Source organism: Periplaneta americana, chromosome 15 (genome assembly GCF_040183065.1).
Source record: "Periplaneta americana isolate PAMFEO1 chromosome 15, P.americana_PAMFEO1_priV1, whole genome shotgun sequence".
Lineage (NCBI taxonomy): Eukaryota > Metazoa > Arthropoda > Insecta > Blattodea > Blattidae > Periplaneta > Periplaneta americana.
Window position 1 is genome coordinate 49,056,562 of NC_091131.1, and position 17,815 is coordinate 49,074,376.

The 17,815-nt window shown below is 37.2% G+C and overlaps 1 protein-coding gene across 1 annotated transcript; it reads left to right on the top strand.

Moving 5' to 3' along the window:
* The first annotated feature begins 3,860 nt into the window (after window positions 1-3,860).
* On the top strand, window positions 3,861-10,867 carry LOC138715632 (uncharacterized). The gene is made up of 3 exons (XM_069848706.1): window positions 3,861-4,038; window positions 5,987-6,243; window positions 9,551-10,867. The coding sequence occupies exons 1-3, from the start codon at window positions 3,958-3,960 to the stop codon at window positions 9,858-9,860; spliced, it is 648 nt and encodes a 215-aa protein (XP_069704807.1). The 5' UTR covers window positions 3,861-3,957; the 3' UTR covers window positions 9,861-10,867.
* The last annotated feature ends 6,948 nt before the right edge of the window (window positions 10,868-17,815 follow it).

Genomic DNA, 17,815 nt, shown 5'->3' on the forward strand with positions numbered 1-17,815 from the left:
ATCAATGCACTTTTTATATTATATAATATAATATAATATAATATAATATACTCGTAATATAATATACTATATACTATACTATATTATTCATCCTGAGACCGAAAATCGCTTTTTTGACATTTTTGTTTATATGTCTGTCTGTCTGTCTGTCTGTCTGTCTGTCTGTCTGTCTGTCTGTCTGTCTGGATGTTTGTTATCTTTTCACGCGATAATGGCTGAAGATTTCGATGAAAATTGAAATATAAATTAAGTTCGTTGTAATTTAGATTTTAGGCTATATGGCATTCAAAATACTTCATTTAACTGGGCCTGAATTAAATAAATCGAAATATCTCGCTTATTATTGCTTTTTTCTGAAAAAATGTTACATAACAAAAGTTTCTTTAAAAATGATTTCCGATAAGTTTTATTCTATGCAAAATTTTGATAGGACTGATATTTAAGGATATACAAGACTTTTAAAATAACAATATAATACATTTTCACCACCGCCTCAGATTGTAGCGTTGTTGTTCCTGCAGTAATTCCTAAGTGCAAAATATAAAATTTTTGAGTAGGAAGAAAAAACACATTTATTCATTCCATGGCAATGGTACATAGGAGATCGTGAATTCTTACATTTTCGAAAGAAATAAATATAATTACATATCACTGTTTATGCTGTATCACTATTTAAGTTATTTGAAGGGTTAAGAACCATAGTGGGCCAAGCGCCATTTACTGAAGACGTAGAAAACAATGATTAAAATTAAGTTATTACCATAATTCAATGGAAACATATAGCAAGTAATATAAAGTTTACACATTAAAACTAAATGATAGGCCTATGTCAATCTTCTTTAAACTATGGTTGCATGTAATAACAAATAAGAAACATGTTAAAGGAATTGTCATTGCACCAAATGAGTGCTCTCTAGACCAAAATGATCGCATTTTAATTGTTTAAATACAATTTCACTAATAATTTTGTAGCTAATATTTGTAACTATTTACTTGTAGATATAATCTGCTTTACGAATGGATCCAATACATATAAAAGATTTTTACAGGAATCTATAACAAGAAGTCCAGGAAATATATTAAGATTACAAGGCAAACTTCAAAGTCATTAGGTCGAAACCATTGTTTTCCTCACAGTTATAAGACTGATCTGTTCCATCCATCTCATATCTACAACGGACTGTTTTCGTTATTTTTTTAGTTAGTTATTTAACGACGCTATATCAACTACGAGGTTATTTAGCGTCGATGAGATTGGTGACAGTGAGATGGTATTTGACTAGATGAGGCCGAGGATTCGCCATAGATTACCTGGCATTCTCCTTACGGTTGGGAAAAACCTCTGAAAAACCCAACCAGGGAATCAGCCCAAGCGGGGATCGAACCCGCGCCCGAGCGCAACTTCAGACCGGCAGGCAAGCGCCTTAACTGACTGAGCTACACCGGTGGGCCTTTTCGTTATAGACTGAGATATTGTTTAGCTGTGAATGGTTCTCATTTTGAGCATCTGTGACAAAGTTTGGTTAGTCATAGTGTTTTGTTTAGTTTTGTGGTCTACTCAACATGACTTTACATACTTATTTATCTCAGGTTTGCAGTCCACGAAGCAAGTTTAATAAATAGTTAAGAGACATGAAACCGATGAATGGGCAAAATTGCTGCACATTCTTACATAAAATTTAATGGAAATTCGGAGTGTGTAAATTTTGATATAGAGTGCTATTTAAAACAAATAAAGTTTACTGTCACACACTGTACTTACTTACTTACTTACTTACAAATGGCTTTTAAGGAACCCGAAGGTTCATTGCCGCCCTCACATAAGCCCGCCAGCGGTCCCTATCCTGTGCAAGATTAATCCAGTTTCTATCATCATACCCCACCTCCCTCAAATCCATTTCAATATTATCCTCCCATCTACGTCTCGGCCTCCCTAAAGGTCTTTTTCCCTCCGGTCTTCCAACTAACACTCTATATGCATTTCTGGATTCGCCCATACGTGCTACATGCCCTGCCCATCTCAAACGTCTGGATTTAATGCTCCTAATTATGTCAGGTGAAGAATACAATGCGTGCAGTTCTGTGTTGTGTAACTTTCTCCATTCTCCTGTAACTTCATCCCGCTTAGCCCCAAATATTTTCCTTAGCACCTTATTCTCAAACACCCTCAACCTATGTTCCTCTCTCAGAGTTAGAGTCCAAGTTTCACAACCATACAGAAGAACCGGTAATATAACTGTTTTATAAATTCTAACTTTCAGATTTTTGGACAGCAGACTGGATGATAAGAGCTTCTCAACCGAATAATAACACGCATTTCCCATATTTATTCTGCGTTTAATTTCCTCCCGAATGTCATTTATATTTGTTACTGTTGCTCCAAGATATTTGAATTTTTCCACCTCTTCGAAGGATAAATCTCCAATTTTTATATTTCCATTTCGTACAATATTCTGGTCACGAGACATAATCATATACTTTGTCTTTTCGGGATTTACTTCCAAACCGATCGCTCTACTTGCTTCAAGTAAAATTTCCGTGTTTTCCCTAATCGTTTGTGGATTTTCTCCTAACATATTCACGTCATCCGCATAGACAAGAAGCTGATGTAACCCGTTCAATTCCAAACCCTGCCTGTTATCCTGAACTTTCCTAATGGCATATTCTAGAGCGAAGTTAAAAAGTAAAGGTGATAGTGCATCTCCCTGCTTTAGCCCGCAGTGAATTGGAAAAGCATCAGATAGAAACTGACCTATACGGACTCTGCTGTATGTTTCACTGAGACACATTTTAATTAATCGAACTAGTTTCTTGGGAATACCAAATTCAGTAAGAATATCATATAATACTTCCCTCTTAACCGAGTCATATGCCTTTTTGAAATCTATGAATAACTGATGTACTGTACCCTTATACTCCCATTTTTTCTCCATTATCTGTCGAATACAAAAAATCTGATCAATAGTCGATCTATTACGCCGAAAACCGCACTGATGATCCCCAATAATTTCATCTACGTACGGAGTTAATCTTCTCAAAAGAATATTGGACAAAATTTTGTACGACGTCAACAAAAGTGATATTCCTCGAAAGTTACCACAGTTGGTTTTGTCCCCCTTTTTAAAAATAGGTACAATTATGGACTCCTTCCATTGTTCTGGTACAATTTCCTTTTCCCATATAGCAAGTAAAAGTTTATAAATTTCGCTATATAATGCACTCCCACCCTCTTGTATTAATTCTGCTGGAATTTGATCGATACCTGGAGACTTGTACTTTTTCAGATTTTCTATCGCAATTTCGACTTCTGAAGGCGTGGGTTCGGGTATAAATGGCTCAGCAGTTTGTATTTCAATTTCGTCCCGATCATTTCTATTTGGCCTATGTACATTTAGTAGTTGCGCAAAATAGTTTTTCCATCTGTTTAGGATTGATGGAGAGTCTGCAAGCAAGTCACCATTCTCATCCTTGATCACGTTTACCCTTGGCTGATATCCGTTCTTAAATTCCTTTATACCCTTATATAAATCTCGAATGTTTTTATTCTTACTATTTGTTTCTACCTCATTCAAGTCACACACTGTATACTTGAATAATTAACTTCCTGGACCAATAGTATAATATTGTATGGTTAATCCCCAACAGCTTATGTATAAAACTTTTTTTTATAAAATTAAAATTTAAGAAGTTGTTTTCAATATTCCATACTCATTGTTCACCCTTATATAGTAGTGTAAATAATAAAAAATAGTACGGTTCTATATTATTTTCTTCGTGTTAGCAAGGAACTGCAGTTGTGTCATTAATCCTGTGTCTACAGCTCACTACACGACGCCAGACTCCTGGTCCTGCCGCATCATATACATTACGACCCAGCTGATAGCTCTGGCTTTGTTTTACGCCTACTCGGCCACCTTCATCTCCTTTCTCTCGGTAAGACACATACAATTTCCTTTCATGGACTTCGAGGGAGTGCTGCGTGACGGGACGTTTCGGATAGGCGTGGTGCTCGGCTCTGCTCACGAGCATTACTTGAAGGTAATTTATTTTAAGAAATATCGTATTGGACAATGAGCACAGTTGTATCACTTTCACTCTGTATTCAATATAAGCTAATTAAATAAAATGTAACTACAGTGTAACAGTCAAACCTGTAGAAAGGAATTCTGATAAATTAGCTACATCTATTAAATAAATGAGTAATCAAATGAAACACGTTTGTTTCACACCGGCCTGTCCAGAATTATAGTGAGGGTCACATAAGTACAGTTCCTAAACAGTAAATATTGCCGTCTAGTCAGTGTTGCCAACTGTTACCAGATATCACACGATCCTACGTACTAAATGACTTATTACTTACCATACTTTATGTTGGAAGGTTATGCTAAATAATTCAATAATTTGTAACATATTTTCATAGGCAAACTATACGAGAAAGGGATCAACATATCAAGTATTTTGTCTAGAAATACGAAATTCATTGGTTTGACTAAACAATTGACTCACGAGACCTAACCTAAAAATGTATTTTGTTTGACCACATGAAATTATTAGTACTAAGTCCGAAAACTTACCTGACTATGGTCTTTAATTATAACCACAACGCAACACATAAAATAACTATTATGTATTAATATTAATACTGATATTAATTAATTATTAGTATGTTCAGATTTCTCTAGCTTCCAGTAACAGGCTCAGAAATCTAGTACAATTTTAATTTCATAGAATTCCAGTACCGACAAATATTATCGATACTCGTCTCAGTTATCAACATACCAGTTACAAAATCACTACCGTTTGTAGTATTTGTCAGTATCGAAATTCGAAACGAAGTTGGCAAAAGAAAATTCAACTTGCAAACTAGAAAATCACCATAATCCACTAGCATATGTAGTAATGGGGGAAAAATGGTTAGGTTTCACCCTTAGGGTATGAAGTAAGCTGACCCGGACTATAGAAAGGAATTAATAGTTCGCTCTATAAGGCAGCATCGACATGGAGCAGAAAATCACATAAACTGCTTCCGAGTACATCCAGAAACAACTCGAAAATAACTAGAAAACTTTCTCAATATTTAAACACTGATAGGTTGTGATCTTATTTTTCCTTTAAATTACAATTACACATATAAAATGAGCATGGACAAATTTCATCTCATCACGGGCATATAGGCCTACCGAGCGTTCGAGCCAAGATGTGCAGTGTTCGCGCGACCTCTGCATGCTATACGGGTCGCCCGTCTCCCGCCAAATGGTGACCTTAATTTGCGGCAAAATAAAATTCGTAATAGGCACTGAAATAAAAGACTTATTGTAGTAATTTCTGGAAATGGTGATCTTCGGCATTCAAACATGCTTGATAACGCTTCAGCACATTCCCGGACACTTTCTGTAGTTCATTTTCACTTATGTGTTGCACTACACGGGTTTTGTACGATTTTAACTTCAGCAATTTAGTGACGTGTTGAACTGAGGTTCTTGACATCCCTACTTCCTGGACTAATCTGCGCAAAGATTTCTGAGGGCTTCGTTCTAATCGAAAACTTATTTCATCTAATGTTTTCTCATTTAAGACCCGTTCATTCACTCGACGCTTCTTATTTTGAACCGAGCCTGTCTCGTTAAATGTCTTAACGAGTCTGTATATTGTTTTCTTATTTGGCGCAGGACCGTCGGGGAAATTACTTCTGAATTTACGGCAACAAGTTCTCCACGTATATTTCACGAAAATCTTGCATTTAAAAATGCGTCGTTCTATACTGTACATCACAACACAAACGCGCACAACAGAGACGCACTGAATATTGACTTAAGAGCCATGGAAATTTGCTGCAAATTATATAGCGAGACCATAACGCCGGGACTCGCATAATTCCCGCCCGCCAACCAGTTTCCATGGTGGAGGGGACATCTTGGCTCGAGCGCTCTGTATTTACATCAGCTCTCAATATTCTTACTGAAGTGTATGAATGTGTTCTTTACAGAATTCAACAATTCCTGTTTTGAAACAAATTTACCAAAAGATGGTTTTACCTGACGAACTTCCAAAAGGATATACGGAAGGTGTTCACAGGGTGTGTTCTGAGAATAAATACGGATTTGTAATGCCTTTCATGATGTTTCTTGGACTCGTGAGAGAGGCACCCTGCCAGATGACTAACATTCCTAAAGCTTATTATTCTATTTCGATGTCAATGATAGTAAACAAGAAGAATCCATACAAGAGGATCTTCAGGCATTAGTAAGTAAAATAAAAACTATGGGCCGTATTAATAGACATTCTTAGCGCGGGCTTTCGGTGGAGATCAGCGAACTAACGTTTTTCGTATTCATAAACCAGTGTCACCGATATGATATGATATGAATCCTGTTTAGCACGCTCGTAGCCCGGGTTAGCGAAATATCTATGAATAGCAGCCTAGATGTTTATTTTCTGAGTTCTGAATTGTAGTGTGCATCAGTTTCAAAGTCACTTCACTTCTCACAATCTAAGAACTTATATTAGTATGTCGACAAGCATCTAAAAATTATCATCTTTATTTATTTAATGTGTTACTAAATAATGAAACAAAGAATAATAAACTGTTTATTTTTTTTTTGCAACAGCTCCATTTCACTGACATCATACACATATGAAGGGAGAGGACTTCTTGCCAGCTGCTTTGTAAACACTGTATTATTCTGTGTATACAGTGAACTCTCCTAAGTTCGAAAGAACAGAATTGAAAGTTCTGACCAATAAGGGTAGAGGGTGTGGCAGATGAAATGAATACAATTCTTATTGGTTATCCATCAACGAATACGATACTGTACTTGCATTTCCTGCCCTCCCCGAGACTTGTGTATGCGCTTCTAGTACCACAGTGGGTTTCGACAGTTCCGTCTCACAAACGGCACAATTCTCAAATAGAAAAAGAAGAGTTCATTAATTTAAAATCAGTGATCAATATGGATGTTCTAAACAATAAAATATTCTGTTTTTCTTTAAGGGAAGACTCCACTGAAAACCATGAAAATGTTTCCAATTTTTTTTTTTTTTTTAGCTATTTCACTTATTCAGAATTTATATTTTCATACCCCAAATGGATTCAGCTCAATTCTGATTACAAATACTCGTATGTTTACACTTTTTAAATTAAGGCTGGAAGGGGGCGTGGAATTTAAAGAGCTGTCAAAATTGTTTTTCATCGAAGAATTCTTTTTTAAAATTTTTTATTACAAGTCTAGTAACTTTTTGTTGGCTCCCTGTAGTTACTAGATGAATGTAGCGGAGGAGAATATTAATTTAATTAATATATTCATCTTATTTTCAAATCTATTTTTCTGTGTTCATTTTTGTTGATTCAACATTAACTTTCTTATGCCAAATATTAATCAATCTGGATGAAATTTTTACTGCAAGTATTTATGAGGTAGCTGCATGTTTCTATGCATTTATTTTGTGAGAAATGTTAATAAAATAAACTAGCAGCATTAAGAAAAATATTAATAAAATAAACTAGCAGCATTAACAAAAATATTAATAAAATAAACTAGCAGCATTTCTCAGAAAATAAATGCATAGAAACATGCAGCTACCTCATAAATACTTGCAGTAAAAATTTCATCCAGATTGATTAATATTTGGCATAAGAAAGTTGGTGTTGAATCAACAAAAATGAACACAGAAAAATAGATTTGAAAATAAAATGAATATATTAATTACATTAATAATCTCCTCCGCTACATTCATCTAGTAACTTCAGGGAGCCAACAAAAAGTTACTAGATTTGTAATCAGAAATTTTAAAAAAGAATTCTTCGATGAAAAACAATTTTGACAGCTCTTTAAATTCCACGCCACCTTCCAGTCTTAATTTAAAAGGTGTAAACATACGAGTACAGTAGCGTGCAAATTAATCCGAACAACGTAATTACTTATGCAAAAACACTCAAACGGGATAAAAAAAAGGATCTAAGACATACCTCAATAATCTATGTGGCTTCCCTTGTTCCTAATTACAGCTCTGAGACGATTTGGCATGGATTCCGCTAATTTCCCACAAATATTCTTCAATGAGGGCAGAAATCATCTTCTCCTTTGTAGAACAATCCATTTTTTGCATTCTTCTTTTGCAAATTGACCACAAGTTCTCAATGGGGTTGATGTCGGGTGAGTTGCCTGGCCAGGGGTGTACCTGAATATTCTTCTTGTTGAAGAATTCTGTAGTTTTTCGAGACGTATGGCATGGTGCCAGGTCTTGTTGGAACACACCTCTGCCATCCGGAAATGATTTTTGCAGCTGGGGTACGATTCTGGTTTCCAATAAGTGAATATATTTGTCAGAATTCATAATTTCCTTGATATGTATTAATGCTCCAGGCCCTTCATGTGTAAAACAACCCCAAAACATTACTTTAGGGGGGTATTTGGGTGCTTGTTGGAGATGAGCTGCTGTTACTTTTTCGGATCCTTTCCGTACGTAAGAATCACGGTGGCCGTGGACCTCGAAATGAGACTCAACGGAAAAAAGTACATTCTTCCAGTCATTCACTGTCCAGTGTTGATGTAATTTTGTCCACATTAAGCGTTTTTTGCACATAACAGGGGTTAGCAGTTGCTTCTTAATAGGCTCACGAGCCCTTCGTCCAGCTTCCAAAAGCCTACGCCGCACTGTTGTGACGTGAATATTCGCCCCATTGGTAGCCATTAACTCGCGGGTTAAGTCGACAGCAGTTAGCCTAGGATTTAATTTACTTTTCCTGACAAACGATCATCTGCAGGTGAAGTCTTCCTTTTCAAGCCACAGTTTCCTTTTTTCTGGGGTGTGATGGATCCAGTCTCTCTGTATCGTTTTATGATCGAATTAACGGTAGCCAAACCGATGTGACATTCTGCAGCAATTTGCCTCTGTGTCATAAAAGAATGCTCTGCTAATGTTATAATTTTAGACCGTTTTCGTGGAGTTGTATCCATTTGTGAAGACGACAGAATGTACACAGGATTGCAGTATTAAGTCTTCAACACAACTGAAATGCTTATAAGTACAAAACGACAGGCAAAATGTCACATATTATAAAAAAAATAATGACTGACCTTCAACAATGGAATTACACGTACTACAGAGTCAATTAAAGCGGTATGAGCAGCTGTGAGGCCAACAATGACAGAAAATGTAAAAATATGTCGTGTTCGGATTAATTTGCACGCTACTGTATTTGTAATCAGAATTGAGCTGAATCCATTTGGGGTATGAAAATATAAATTCTGAATAAGTGAAATAGCTAAAAAAAATTTGGAAAAGTTTTCATGATTTTCAGTGGAGTCGTCCCTTAACAAAAGTATCACTACAAGACACAGGACCAATTTCCATTCAAATGGCAAACCCATTTCTTAGTGCCCGTATAGGGGAGTGTCTAATTCTCGTATGTAAGCAATCGAACTATAGGATTTCGAACTTGATTTCTGTCGAACTTAAGAGCTTCCACTGTACTTAACTTCAGAGTAAAATGTCAACTTCGAAGTCTACTTACAACACGCGCTTAGCCTGTCGCGTCTTACTGTTGCAGCGTGCAAGAGATCAGGCGCTCAGGCATACTGATGCGCAACAAAGCCGCTGACTTGCAGCCGATCCCCAAGGAGCTGCTGCCGAACCCTCCAGCCAGCGTCGCGTACGACACGGTGCACGTCTTCATATACATCCTGCTCATCGGCATAGCAGTGGCGGCTGTGCTGTGTGCGGCAGAGATCTCGTACGTCAAGTACTGGAGGAACAGGCACAAATTCACCTGTGCGCCAAGACGAAAGTCCAGGCTCTCTCTTTGTACACATCTTCTGACGCAACGCCACAGAAAGCAGCAGAACCGACAGCGGAACTGAGAGTGACACATTTGTAGTACCCTACGTCAGGGCGCGGGTCATTCCGCAGACTTGAGTTCGATTACCGTCATTTCCCATAACTATGGTCCTGGAACACAACTATGGTCCACGATACAACCATTCAAAGAACATTGTAGAAGTAACATGGAACGTTCGTAGATAGCTGCAGTGACTTGACTTCAAACTACAGTACAGCAAAAATACTGTATATATAAACGAGGTACAACGTTATGGAGTACAAAATTTGAATGGTTGTATCGTGGACCATAGTTGTATTCCAGGACCATAGTTATGGAAAATTATGGTACTGTTATTGACCATATGATACTTATTGTGGACAATTTTCCCAAAACTTTACGTGAGATGTGGCGGATGGAAGAGTCAGATGATGAACCGTATGTGCAGCAGTGGCAAAAAAAAACGGACCGACCGTTGTAGCTGATTTCAGAGCCGTGTTCACAGTGACAGCACGATAGACTGGTAACTAAGACTTTCGTGGTTCGAATCCTGCCTGGGAAGGAAACTTTTTTTTTTGTTCCTTATTCAAATTTATTCCCAATACTTTTCATTTGCAGTGATATTTTACTACTTATTTAACTTATTATTCCCAGAAAATGAATTTTACCAGCTTATTTTCTAATGGCTTTCGAAATGGGCTACGTCAGCAGTCGAAACTACAACAATTTCAATAGATTACTCGCTATCTTGTGAATGCGGGCGTGGCATGCGCAGTGGCTCATTTCTGGGACTTTGATTATTCCGTTGTTCCGGTTTTTTGCCACTACTGTACACAACTGACATGTAAATAATTCCATAAGGATGCACAATAAGCTTACTTGGACTGTAGTGTGTAAAGGATAGTCCAACTTCGTTCTTTAATGTTATAACTAGAGCCTGAATTTTTATGTAGCTTAATATTAAAGTGAAAAATATGTAGGCCTACATACATATGCAGCCAAAGTTGGCAAAATATGTAGATAAATGTGTAATAAATAAAGAGATATATAAATTAACTCTTTGAGTGCCAATCACGATTACATTGTCATTTTATAATTTTGCTAGAAGTGTCGGTCACGATCTAATTGTGATATGGTTCAGTGGAGTGGCACACTTGTGTACATTTACTTGGCATTTTTCACATAATACTACGCAAAGGGGGTCGGTACTAAGAGGGTTAAAAATCAAAGCTTTATTTTACACTGATTCTGATGTCAAAAGCTTAAAACGCTAGATTTTTTAGATCTATTGTAAATTATGTTTTATGTAACGACGCTCGCAACTGCCGAAGTTATATCAGCGTTGTCGCTGTGCCAGAATTCTGTCCCTCAGGAGTTCTTTTACATGCCAGTAAATTTACTGACATGAGCCTGTCACATTTAAGCACGCTTAAATGTTATCGACCTGGGCCGGGGTCGAAACCGCAACTTCGGGCATAGAAGGTCAGCACTCTATCGAATGCGCCACCCAGACTGCCACATTCATCTAATTGTAATGTTTCTTGTATTGCTTCTTTCTGTCCTTACATTAGTGACAAATCTATAGACATACAACAAAAAGAACTATGTGCTCACAAAACTGAAGGAACAAAATAAAATGAACAGGACAAGATTTAATCATTCACCTCCATGCACATTTTATTAGCTAGTACATTAATTGTCGGTTGATTTTTGGACACACAATTCAACAACTGAATTTATTTAAGTAGCGGCATAGTATGTCTAAATATACAATGAAACTCAACGTTCTCATTGGGATTTTTCCTTACAAAAAACATTATTTTCCATCACTTTCTAAGGCGACGATTTGTATATATCACGAAACTGATTTGTTCACAAAGTATAGCAGAGGAGGCAAGACCTGTCTTGTGACCTTATCACGCGCCGTGGCTATATCACCTGTGGGTATGAAGGTGGAAAATAAGGTTTTAGTCTGAATTGAATTTCTGTGTCGGTAGATTCGTCTAATATTAACCAAACCGAAACAGACTTTGTTTCTGATCTCCTCTTCTCCCTCTCGCGCACCTCACATGCCAGGTCTCGCCTCTCGGTCTGTACACAATGTTTGGCTCTATTCTTGAGCAAAACACACGCAAAGCATGACTAAGATTACTATCGGAGATTTTAGCCCGCAGGACAGTTCCGCTCTTGTCCACTGCACTAAAAACTGTCCATACATGTATGTGGTACCGAACATGGTCACGAGTCTGCTGCTGCTGATAATGATGATGATTAATTTTCGTTATATTTGTCAGATTGTCTTAAGGACTAGAGGATCGTGGCGTCATGATATCACAGAATTGTGTAGACATGAAAGAGCTACCATTACTTTTAAGAAAGGCATAATTCGCACATTTAATCAATTATAATGTTATAAAAGTCGTTAAAGTTGGAATTTTAAACAATAATAATCATTATGGCATTAAGGCCTTAACAACTAAATAATTCACAATGTCGACATTTCCACTGACAACATGCAAGCACACTACTGTTGTCAGTTTACGTAGAAATAGTTGGAAATTCAATATCGTTACTAGAGTGTAGTCACGCGACTGCCCAGCATATGAGGATTACGTTAAATACGAAAAATATCGACGTCGTGAAATAGACTGAACAGAAAGGAATAACGAGACAGTGTTGTGCATCTTGTTAGTAGACCACAGAGTCATACATGACTATACAATAAATTAGAGTTATTAAATGCAAGGACTTAAATTATAGAGTCTGATCAGTTTGAAAATCACTTACTTACTTACTTACTTACTTACTTACTTACTGGCTTTTAAGGAACCCGGAGGTTCATTGCCGCCCTCAGATAAGCCCGCCATTGGTCCCTATCCTGAGCAAGATTAATCCAGTCTCTATCATCATATCCCACCTCCCTCAAATCCATTTTAATAGTATCTTGCCATCTACGTCTCGGCCTCCCTAAAGGTCTTTTTCCCTCCGGCCTCCCAACTAACATTCTATATGCATTTCTGGATTCGCCCATACGTGCTACATGCCCTGCCCATCTCAAACGTCTGGATTTAATGTTCCTAATTATGTCAGGTGAAGAATACAATGCGTGCAGTTCTGTGTTGTGTAACTTTCTCCATTCTCCTGTAACTTCATCCCTCTTAGCCGCAAATATTTTCCTGAGGACCTTACTCTCAAACACCCTTAACCTATGTTCCTCTCTAAACGTGAGAGTCCAAGTTTCACAACCATAAAGAACAACCGGTAATATAATTGTTTTATAAATTCTAACTTTCAGATTTTTTGACAGCAGACTGGATGATAAAAGCTTCTCAACCGAATAATAACAGGCGTTTCCCATATTTATTCTGTGTTTAATTTCCTCCCGAGTATCATTTATATTTGTTACTGTTGCTCCAAGATATTTGAACTTCTTCTCCACCTCTTCGAAAGATAAATTTCCAATTTTTATATTGCCATTTCGCACAATATTCCTTTACAGACTCTCCTTGAAACACAAGAGTTTTGCATCATTGTTTTCATGTACTAAAGAAGTCAGGTGTCACTTAGTAACGACTGAATAAACAAAACGCCGTTTACTGTAAGGCAACTAGCGAAATTTGTGTTGCGGTTTGCAACATCCCACTGTAGTTTAAGGGGAAAAGAACCTACAGGAATGACCAAATATGTGGCAAACTTAACATTTTTTTATTGTTTTTAGCTTAAAAATACTTCATAGTATTGACTTCATTTGAGCGAAATTTCAAGATCTTCTGGAAGAAAATAATTTATTTTACGCCATTTTTAAATATCCGCTGCGCTCTAGTCCTCTTGAATATCCGGAGTTTGTTTATTTTACATTTTTAACATTTAATATGTAATATCTTAGACAATAATAGAGATAATTTAATAAAATTTTCAAGGCAAATTCTCACATTACACATGAATAATTCTGTAAGAGGAAATAGTCAAATTGCAAATTTAAAAATAAGTTAAAAATAGACGTGCAATTTTTCTTTCTGATCATGAAAGTGCGAAATAAAAATTAAAATATAAAAATTAAAATTTCTAAAATTCATCAAATGAAATTGATTAGCAGTCTTTTAGCTTACACTTAAGTCAAGATTTATGATTCTGTGATACTCTTTAGAGCAGATATATAATTTTGTTTATAATACTGCATTTTTTTGCATTTTTTGTCTGTGATTGTATCATAAAGGGCAAAAGTGAAAATGTTGTATTCAAAAGGCTTCATACATTGATATGACACTATGTTAGGGAAATAAGACTACTTAAAATAATATGGGAAAAGAGATTTCCTGTAGGTCCTTCCCCTTAATCTGAAACAGGTTTGATCACGAGTAGGTGAGGATGAAAATGGACAAAAAGAGGCTGTGTACTACGCGTCGATGTAATTCGACATTGTCAGACCAGCAAAATTCAGTAAGATCCTAGATAGTAACCAGGCACTGAAAATATACAAGCATTATTCAGGCAGCTCTTATTCTGATGAGGGGATCATAAGAGCTCCAAGAATCCTTCAACTTCAGTTGTACTGACAGTCACGAGTGCTGATTGCTACTCCGATTAGCGAGGCATTGAGATGGATTGCTAGTGCATGTCTTGCTGAAGCAAATTAAACGTGACAGATGTCTGCTTTGTAAGTACAGTTCGTAATTATTACATGTTTTCGACTGCGGTAAATTAATGGCGAACCTCAACAAAGTAAATATTGTTTATTGCAGCTTTAACTTCGTTAGTAATTGATCAGAGTTGTCTATGGAGGATATTTACCAAGTTAGTAACAAAACGTAATAATAATAATAATAATAATAATAATAATAATGTTATTAATAAAAGGAAATTTCTCCATGAAGGAAAGCTTCATCAAGAAACGTTAACGAAATTATTGCAATAAAATAAATCTATTATTATTCTTTTTTTTATTATTATTATTATTATTATTATTATTATTATTATTATTATTATTAATCCTCTTTCATTCTTTTCTCAAATCATTCCGTTTCTTGCCCAGATTAAATTCCTAGGTCAAACTTACAGCCAAGATTAAGGAGGAACTATTTACAGGTAAGTTGTTAATTCTGCAATATTTTGAAGTGAATACTCCGTAAGTTCGATCCAGTACTAGGATGACATTCCAATAAGTCGGTCGACGCATTTTCAGGTGAGTTTTTTCACGCCTATAATTTCTAAACCACACAACATATTCCAATGAAATAAACGGTGATAGACAGATGAGGGATCAATGTATCCAACGTGACCTTGAGGTGAAGCGAGTGATGTCATCTAACGATACATTGGCGGGGAAAGTTGAGGCACGAATTGGCTGGTCGCGGGCCATCCGAGGCAGTGTAACTCGATAATGCGAAGCGATAGAACGTTGCAGTCGTGTAAAACGATTCGTAGCTAACCGGGTTACAACCTTAACTTGAACAACAATCAGCAGTTGACAAGTTAAATTAGAAAAATTAGCGAGTGCAAACTAGCGTCCAAGCAACCGACACCTTACATTCAACATCCCATCCTGAGACATATTCACGCAAAAAACTTGCGGTTATGTCTTCGATACAACCTACCCTGATTCTCTCTGTGAAGGGCTTGAGGATTATTGTGCCGATTTCCTTTATTATGGGATGATTACTGAAGTCACCATGACTGTATTTCTGTAAATATCCTGATTCACTGTTTGGTACCATCTATCGATTCAGCTACCCTACCCTAGTGGCTTGCTCAGATCAATACCATTTGTTTGTAAGTCACGGTATTAAATCCCTGCTGGATCCTATATTGACCTGAAGGTCGCATTACTGTAGGTAACGTGATTCACTATTTGGTGTTATATATCGATTCAGCTGCACATCATCCAGGTCCGACAAGAATCCGCTATGAAAGCTCCTCCGTCCCCCTAGGACTTATACAGCCCTTTCAGATTGATGCCATCTGTATGAAACTCACGATACTACAACTGTTGCATCTCCGGTCGACTTGAAACTATAGTAGCGACACTGTTATTCCCGGCATGACTCCTCCTCTTTGCTTACGTCTTAGGAAGTCAAGGCTCTATAAAGGCTAGGTAGGTAGTATCGTTCGCCATTTTTGTTCTTTCGTTGCCGAGCTACCAGACGAGGGATCTATTTTCCACACCGTTAAATATTATCATGTCGTAGCTCCTACGATAATAAATCAAACGCACTGTAATTCAGCAAATAATTGAGCGACAAATAACGTCCTCGTGTGCTTTCTGCGAACGCCAACTAAAGAGCCAAAATGGCGGGCGATTATATTAAGTATTTATCCATCCTTAGGAAATGCTTAACATCTTCATCAGCGAATCACAAGACGCACACGTTTAAACGTAACCGACCTGCAAAGTGATTGGCTGCCGGAAATTAGAGCAACGGGACTATAATTTTAAAAATGCGAAGTAAGTCCGAGGTCCAACGCCGAAAGTAATCCTGTAATTCTTCTTCAATTATTTATGTAGGGCAGTGGTCGTCAGCACTCGCTGAAATGTGTAACGAGTACGCGGTGCCGTCCCGTGTGCATCGTCGTGCAGCAGGGCGAGATAGATAGCATATCCGCTAGCAGCTACGCAGTGCACCACGGTAATACGTTTATTATTTTTTATCAAGAATGCACATTAATATCCTCATATACATTACCCTCTGTATACTCATTGTATTGATAATAGTTAAAATCCTAAAAATATAAAAATGTAATGGCCAGTCAAACTTCATTTTGTTACAATATCAGACGCGCGCAGAGGCTAGCAACAGCAATGCAGAAGAGAATCACGATATGAGCGACATGGTTCATTGCCATACACAGCGACGCACGAATTCCAGATCACGAGAGATTCTTCTGGTATCTTCCGGCGGAATCGTTACGCCTCGTTCCCCTTATCACATGCAATTTGTTGCTGAGAACTAGACTCTATAGTCTCATTATTTTACTTAAATTTTTCTCGAATGAGTTTTACGAATGAGTTTTGCTTTCATTCCACATTAGAGCGAGGACTAGTACTGGAAAAGCTAGATTTCAAGCCCAGGTGAAATAGATATTTTTCATCTTGTTATAACTTCAGATAGAGAGATGGCTTTATTGAGTAATATTATACATACAGATGTTATATTATCATAATTATCTCTTAAATCCAATGCACGGATCTTCTGACTGTACGTGCTTTATGCCTAAAACAAGTCTTACTTTATAGGTTTCACCCCCCTCACCTATAGTTAGATACAATCACTCTCCAAAAGAACACACAGATTGAAATAAAAATGACACAAAAAAACACATTATTATAATATATCCTAACTTAAACATGCATAAAAGTGTATAATTGAGTATCCCTTCGTCATTTCGTATCACAAACTTCAACAGCTCGAGTTCTAATCTGTCTCGTCTTCAAGAGGAACAATCCAGTCGTTTGTTCCCATTCTCTATTCCCCATGAGGTCAAGACATGCAAGCGAACTCCTATTCTGATTTAGCATCGAGGGTGGTAGATATTTTTTCCGTATGCTCGTATGTTCCAATTCGACACACTGTAATAAAATATATGTCGAGGAGTCCTTTTCTCCGCACAGTGAACAAAGGCACTCTCCTTCTTCGTTGACAATTTTATTACCCTTCCATGCCCCCAATCTTAGCCACGCTAAACCTGCTCTGCTGTCTTTGTTACAAGAATTTATGTAGTCACACCTCCCCAGTTAATCATGAGATCTGATTGTAAATGTAGTGAGGACTTTTCCGAACATTGGAGTTCAGTCTCTTGCCTCTCGATATCAATTAAACGCATCTTCACTTTACGCCATATATTCCTTCTGTTATTCTCTCCTTTTTCCCATATGATGCAGCCCTCTCTGCAGTTTATAAACCCACCCTTTTTCCCACTTCAGAACGACTTCAGGCTTTGATGTAGAATACGTCTCACTCCGCACCGAGTACGTGCACACATGTTCTGGGATCAGCGGTGAAA

Bases quoted from the DNA above. Each gene is read 5' to 3' on its own strand.
- LOC138715632 (XM_069848706.1), top strand. From the start codon at position 3,958: ATGGACTTCGAGGGAGTGCTGCGTGACGGGACGTTTCGGATAGGCGTG. The intron at 4,039-5,986 runs GTAATTTATTTT...TGTTCTTTACAG, and splicing joins CTCACGAGCATTACTTGAAG to AATTCAACAATTCCTGTTTT. The intron at 6,244-9,550 runs GTAAGTAAAATA...TTACTGTTGCAG, and splicing joins AAGAGGATCTTCAGGCATTA to CGTGCAAGAGATCAGGCGCT.